This window comes from Chiloscyllium punctatum, chromosome 22 (assembly GCF_047496795.1).
Source record: "Chiloscyllium punctatum isolate Juve2018m chromosome 22, sChiPun1.3, whole genome shotgun sequence".
NCBI classification, from domain to species: Eukaryota; Metazoa; Chordata; class Chondrichthyes; order Orectolobiformes; family Hemiscylliidae; genus Chiloscyllium; species Chiloscyllium punctatum.
This window is the reverse complement of record NC_092760.1, coordinates 26,323,815-26,331,163: the sequence shown is the minus strand read 5'-3', so window position 1 is coordinate 26,331,163 and position 7,349 is coordinate 26,323,815. Positions and strand designations below refer to the sequence as shown.

General features: G+C 47.2%; 1 protein-coding gene and 1 long non-coding RNA gene across 2 annotated transcripts in view; one reads left to right on the top strand and one right to left on the bottom strand.

The window, feature by feature from the left end:
- LOC140493468 (uncharacterized) overlaps positions 1-7,349 on the top strand; it is a 724,813-nt gene that overhangs the window by 31,280 nt on the left and 686,184 nt on the right. The window lies entirely within an intron of this gene.
- celf1 (cugbp, Elav-like family member 1) overlaps positions 2,325-7,349 on the bottom strand; it is a 57,778-nt gene continuing 52,753 nt past the window's right edge. The window contains exons 10-12 of the mRNA XM_072592855.1: positions 5,038-5,151; positions 4,304-4,489; positions 2,325-2,506 (exon numbers count right to left, since the gene is read on the bottom strand). Coding sequence (XP_072448956.1) covers positions 2,325-2,506; positions 4,304-4,489; positions 5,038-5,151 — 482 coding nt within the window. The remainder of the gene's footprint in view (positions 2,507-4,303; positions 4,490-5,037; positions 5,152-7,349) is intronic.

Here is a 7,349-nt window from a genome sequence, read left to right as displayed (position 1 = left end):
CTGAAGGTGGTCTTTGAGCCGTGAGCCACAACTTGATTTAAAAAGAAAGGAGAACAAATTAATTAATTGCTTATTCGTAAAGCCAAGCCTGGAAGTTAATTGCAGGTTGATTCTTGTTCAGACAGCACTGCAGATGTTTCGATGCCGGAGACGTATTATGTTCAAACAGGTGCATTATGTTCAAATGTTAACTGGGGCCTCACAGAGAGTTATGGTGCCAATCAGTCTAACAAATAAAATGCTGGAATAAGCAGCAAAACCAAAGTTTGCTCTGCATTTGAACTGTGTGGTTTTTTTGAGGAGGACTGTAGCTACTACACCAAACAGATTTGGTAGCTCCCCAGCTGTCCTTTCATTGTCAATTTTTCGAAAGTTCAGAATGGAATCTCAGTTCTAAAAACTGAATGAATATTCCGTGGAGCTTACTGGTAGCTATTTGCATTGACTGGTGTGTTCGGAAATCAGGCAAGACAGAATATCATGTGCCTGTGATATTACAGATTATGAAAAGTGCTAAAGTGAACTGGCCAGTTATACTTCCCTCATTTTTCTTTATCTCTTAATGCGTCTGTCTGTCTTTCTGAGAGTGGGGCTCAAATTGAGCAGGATTGGGTTTAAGTCAGAGACATTAATTAGATCGCCTTGCTTTGCTAAAGTTACTGTATTATTAATAAATTGTTAATTTTTTTCATTTGAGGTATAAATTGGGCGTATGCTATCTGTTATTCTGGAACTGGTTATTTTTAAAAGTCTGGTTAGGAACCTTGGGGTTCATTTTGAGCGTTGAGTATTTTAATTTGCTAAAACAGGGAATGGGGAGGCTGATTTGATTTGTCTGTCTGCCTGTCTCCGGGTTGTAATGCCACTATTGCTCCTCAATAACAGTGGAGTGCAACAGCTCTACAGCAATGAAAAAGATTCATGTACAGCCATCTGTCAAGGGGCCCATCACCTCAGTCCTCTCCAAAGTTCAGAAGGAACTTGAACAGGAGTACATAAACAGCTCTTTGAGCCTAAACTGTTATTCAATAAGTTAATGGCTTGTCTTGCACCTCAAAGTGACCTTCCCATACAATCTTGACATCATCTGATCTACTTAGTACGCAACAATCTACTGAATCCATAGCTCTGTGAGGTGGAGAATTCTGAAGTCTCACAACACTTTTTGCTTCAGCTTAGTCCTAGATGGATTCCTTAAGTTTGATACAATGCGTTTTAGATTCACTGCCAAAGAACCAATGTCTCAGCATCTACCCTAACGAGTACCAGAGAATCTGATACACTTCAATGAGATCATCTCATTCTTCTCAACTCCAGGTCATATAGGTCCAGTCTCCCTCAATTTCTCCTCATTGAAGAAGCATCCCCTTCAGCAAGGAGATCAAAACACCAATACAGATGGGTGTGAACTAACAGACAAGGGGCAAATGGAGTTTAATACAGGAAAAACTGTTGGCGGGTGGCACAGGGATTGGAGGGTGTACGATGAAATTTGGGATTATTTGAAAATGACAAGGTATGTTGAGAGGGTGGATAGGAAAAGCATATGTGATCTTCAGCTTCATCTTCCTAATGGTGTTGAGTGCAAAAACAGGGCAACTGCTGAACTAGCAAATCGTGTCCACTTCTAGTCTGTATAAATTAGGAAGGATGCAAAGGTCCCCAGAGGAGATTTACCGGAACTCAGCGACAAGGTCAGGTTATTCCAATTCTTTGAGTAAAGTAGTTTCTCTTCATCTCACTCGTGGCTCTATAGCTGACGATCTTGAAGTTGCGAAACCTACCTACTGACATGGCAACGAATGGAAATAGAATGTTCTTCCTTACCCTCCCAAAATTGTTCCTAACTTTGAGCACCTCAATAAGGTAACCTCATAATCAATCGGCTTCAAGGAGAAAAAGCCCAATCTCTCTTAAGTTTTCCTACTATCTAAACTCCCTCATTTCTGGTATCATTCTCATAAATCTCCTCTCAACTCTCTCCAGGACTTTGACATCCCTCCTTAAATAAGGTACCCAGACGGAAAACAATATTTCAAATATCTTGACCAATGATTTGTAGAGGTGTAGCATCACTTCCCTACTTTTATATGTTAAGCCTCGACTTATTAACCACAGGATCCTATAAAGCTGCTTCAGAGAAGTGTGCTCATGAACCCTGAGGTCCCTCTGCTCCTTGGAGGGGGCTGCAGAGGAGTGTTGCCGGCATTTGGAGGAGTGGTGGTTGAGAATCAAATCCTACCAGTCAGCTCTGAAGGTCAAAGCTCTCACACAGACAGCAACCTCTAGCCACCAGACACTATACGCAACACAGACACTGCACATCACCATAGACAGGCACATTTTTCAGTAACATACCCACCAAAGCATTTACTCAGGTTTGTCTGCTTGTCAATGAAAACCTTGGCAGAAACAACATTCCCGAAAGGCATAAACATCTGGAGCAGATCTTGATCGCCGAACTCCTGGGGCAGATGGTATATAAATAGATTACCTCCCTCTGGTCCTGAAAAAGACAGCAAGCAAGAGCAGAAAGCGACAGGAGTATCGGATAGAGGGAATATGGGGTTTGTTGAGTCAGAGGATGAAGAGACAGAGAGAGGACAGAGGGTGGAAAGAGGGAGACAAGGTGCGGGGGCGTGGAGAGACAGCACGCACATGCGGAGTGTGGAGAGAAAGAGAGAGAGAAAAAGGGCAGTGCAGGCGGGAGGGGAGATGGGGGGGGAAGATGGGGAGGAGAGGATGGGGAGGGGAGGATGGGGAGGGGAGGATGGGGAGGGGAGGATGGGGAGGGGAGGATGGGGAGGGGAGGATGGGGAGGGGAGGATGGGGAGGGGAGGATGGGGAGGGGAGGATGGGGAGGGGAGGATGGGGAGGGGAGGAAGGGGAGGGGAGGAAGGGGAGGGGAGGATGGGGAGGGGAGGAGAGGATGGGGAGGGGAGAAGAGGATGGGGAGGGGAGGAGAGGATGGGGAGGGGAGGAGAGGATGGGGAGGGGAGGAGAGGATGGGGAGGGGAGGAGAGGATGGGGAGGGGAGGAGAGGATGGGGAAGAGAATGGGGAGGGGAGGAGAGGATGGGGAGGGGAGGAGAGGATGGGGAGGGGAGGATGGGGAGGGGAGGATGGGGAGGGGAGGATGGGGAGGGGAGGATGGGGAGGGGAGGATGGGGAGGGGAGGATGGGGAGGGGAGGATGGGGAGGGGAGGATGGGGAGGGGAGGATGGGGAGGGGAGGATGGGGAGGGGAGGATGGGGAGGGGAGGATGGGGATAAGATGGACAGGAGGGAAGGGAAGGGGGGGGGGTGAAGGGAGAACAATGGTGTGAGAGAGGGTGGTGTCAGAGTAAGACGGGAAAAGAGAGAAGGAAGAGGAGAACAGGATGGTAAGGAGGGAGAGGGAGACGGGGTGATGGGCAGGGGGAGGGGGAGGGGTTGTAAAAGAGCCAAACAGTTTGGGTTTATAAGAACCCGAGATTAGGTTTAATAAGCCGGACGGAGATGAGGTAAAGTAGTCAGACACAGGGGGCAAAAGAGCCAGTAAGAGACGAGTTAAAACCCCCCAGAGAGACAGCAGTGTGAATAGACAGAGAGAAATGAAGGGAAGAGGAAAAAGAAAATCACCATCAGTTGGAGTGAATCTCACAACCCACCCCAAATCCAATCCTTGAACTCACACACGCATTCACAAAGGGTAGGCTCATATACCCTGCCCCACCCACAGCCCTCTGGTCTCCTGACGTCCCTCCAAATCATCTCCAGGCCCTGACATATCCTTCACCCCACACCACACCACACCACACCACCCCACCCCACCCCACCCCACACCACCCCACACAACAGATTACCACCACTCCCGCCATCCCACACACACCTCATCTGATTCTCCAATCCTTTCAACTCCAGATAGCTGCTTCATTTGCATAGCACCACGGGTGTTTAAGCATGGCGTAATGAGGGACTCACATTGGTACAAGTTAACTTGACACACATTCCACGGCTGCTCACACTAACATGAGGAAACTGTGAGGGGAGTGTCAGAATGGACATGGCTAGGACATGCCATCTTGATCGACCAGGTTCACACTCAAGAACTCACTGCTGCCATGCATGTTCCTTTCAGAAGGGAAGCCAGTTCAGGGGAGCCCTCCACCTGTCATCCAAGCTAAGCCCCTTGCCCGTCCCATCATGTGCCTGTTGAGCAGAGTACATGGCTAATACTCCAGCACAATCCTCCAGTTGGCAGAAGATGCCGTGCTTCACCTGGTGCTCAGGAACATTCAGTGCCTTGTGGATGTTCCCACTTACCTTCTTTCTGACTTCCGGCTGCACTGAGGCTCTGTTGGCTGAGGAGACACTGGTTGTAGAGGGAGGGGAGTGCTGCAGCTGCGTACTGCTGAATCCCTGAGTATGCCTGGGTCAGAGCGTCCATGGCACTGCCTGTACCGTTCGACAGGCCTCCAGATCCAAGCCCTCCATTCAAAGCCGCCATACCTGGGGATCAACAGCACCGTTCATTATCAGCTTGCAGGATGTGTTACACTAGCTCAACATGAAGCAACAAGGCCTGACCAACACCAAGCCCTGGTTAGTACATAACTTACTAAAACCCCACAGCAGACTGGAGTCCAACTTCCCATTTCCACCTTCCCTTCCCCATCCCCCCACCCCAACTCCAAACAAACACAGGAATCAATGACCTACATACACCTTTCTCATTAGACAGGAGCTCAACATCTCTCAATTCCACCCGACCAGAGTCTGGCCCCTCTTCCCACAAGATTCCCTCTACCCCAGGCCAGAGTTACATAAAAACCCAAGAGAGATGCAGTCACTATGACTACGTGGCCTGCTGGTTCAGTTACACTGACTGAAAGCTTCTGAACTTGGTCTGACAAGTAGTGGCTGTGCTGCAGAAAAGGCTTCCATTTTTGTCAGGTCCACATGCATTGACAAAATGCTAAAACTAAATGCACCATCAGACTTGTTGCTGTTGGAAACTTGCTTCAGGTCTGCGCTGATAGGAACAGCATGCCCTTCACCTGCTAAAGAGCTGACGTTGAGACCGCCTGATGCCCCTGCCAGTGTCTGCAGAGCGCCCAGCGATGCCATTGGGTTCACCGATGAGGAGCTGGTACTGTTACTGCTTGAAGACCCTGCAGTGAAAGGAGGAATGCGAGAGTCAAAATATCAGACAAAAAAATTGAACAAGGACAAAACGTTTGGATACATCCCTTTCAAATGGGTATAACCCAAGCTGCCAATATCAACAGCGCCACACACTGCAGTCAGCAATGTGTCCTCTATATGAAGTGGGGACTGGAACAGTACAAAAGTCACATTGGACTTGAAACATTAACTCTATTGCTCTCTTCACATACCCTGCCAGATCTGCCGAATTTCTCCAGTGCTTTGTTTTCATGATTGCTTGGAATGAAGTAACTTAAAGGCTACAAAGCAAATGGATTTACTGAGGCAGGCTCCATCAGAAATGCTGATAATGTGGTTGACCCAAAATTGGCATCTGGACAATTGTTAGCAATATCCACATCTTATGAACATTGGAAATAAAACTAGCACACAAACCCTAATTTTGAACTACCCCAACCAAGAGAAAAGATTTTTGCTATTCATCTTATCTATGCTCCTCATGGTTTTATAAACCTTAACCTCCTAGGCTCCCGTGAAAAAACGTCCTAGCCTACCCAGCCTCTCCGTATCACACAAACCCTCTATTCCCAGCAACATCCTGGTAAATCTTTTCCAAACCCTCTCCAATTTAATAATATTCTTTATAGTTTTAAGGTGAGAGGAGAAAGGTTTTAAAGCAACCTGAGGGGCAACTTTTTCAAACAGTGGGTGGTTCTTTTATTTATATAGAATCCCTACAGTGTGGAAACAGGCCCTTCGGCCCAACAAGTCCACACTGGCCCTCTTGAAGAGTAACCCAGCCAGACCCATTCCCCTATATTTACTCCTGATGTACCTACTCTACACATCCCTGAACACTATGGGCAATTTAAGCTTGGCCAATTCACCTGTCCTGCACATCTTTGGAGGAAACCCACGCAGACACAGGGAGAATGTGCAAACTCCACAATGACAGTCACCCAAGGCTGGAATCAAACCCGGGTCCCTAACGCTGAGAGGCAGCAATGCTGACCACTGAGCCAACGCGCTGCCCCTAAGAAATTTCAGACATTTCCAGATCCTTTTCCAAATCACCAAATTAGGCTTTTTTTCAGTGAGCTTTCTTCACCTTTTCCTTCTGCTTTCCCATAACTGATCCAACTGCTATCCTCATCACTTTAAAATCAGCTGCATTTGCTCCTCAACCTGCCCCATTATTAGAGTCCCAACTATGTCACATCAAGAAAAGCCTTTTGTCCCTGTCCCGTGCTGACCGTTCATATATCGGATGAACTGACTGGAGGAATTGGTAGGTGCCCAGTTGATAGATGCAGTAACAACATTTAAAAGACATTTGGACAGGTATATGAATAGGAAAGGTTTAGAGGGATGTGGGCCAAATGCAGGCAGGTGGGACTAAATTTAGTTTGAGAAACTTGGTCGTCATGGAGAAATTGGACCGAAGGGTCTGTTTTCATGCTGTACGGCAAAGATTATGGAAAAACCAAAGGCATTTACTAAGTACGTTAAGTGTAAGAGGATTACCAGGGAAAGAGTGGGGCCTATTAGAAACCAAAGGGACAATCAGAGCCTGGAGCCAAACGATACGGGTGGGGTCTTACATAAATATTTTTCGTTTGTATTCACATTCTACCTGGAAATGTTAGTTGAGATGGTGTAGGTTTAGAATATGTTGGGATGAGTAAGGAGGAGGTACAAGATGTTTGATCAACCATAAAGCCATGAATCTCCAGGGCCCAATGAGGGCCAGGTTGCTATGGAGGCATGGGAGCAGATAGCTGGGGCTCTGGCAGTGATATTTAATAGCTAGTCAGAGGTGAATCACTGGATGACTGGAGGTGTATTGTTCCTTTGGTCACATAGCGATAGGCCAGGTAATTATAGACTTGGAAAAAGTTGTGAAGGATAGGATTAATTAACACTTAGAAAGGCAGAGATTGATCAGGCACAGTCAACATGAATTGGTTGGACAGAGATCCTGCCTGGCTAATTTAGTTACATTTTTGAAAAGGTGACAAAATATATCAACGAGGGTAGTGCAGCAATTGGGATTTTCATCGATTTCAGTAAGGCCTTTCACAAGGTCCCACATGGACGGTTGGAGCTCATGATGGATCCAAGACAAGTTGGCAGACTGGATACAGAACTGGCTTCCAAACAGGAGACAAACGATCATGGTGGAGGGTTGTTCTTGTGTTTGGAA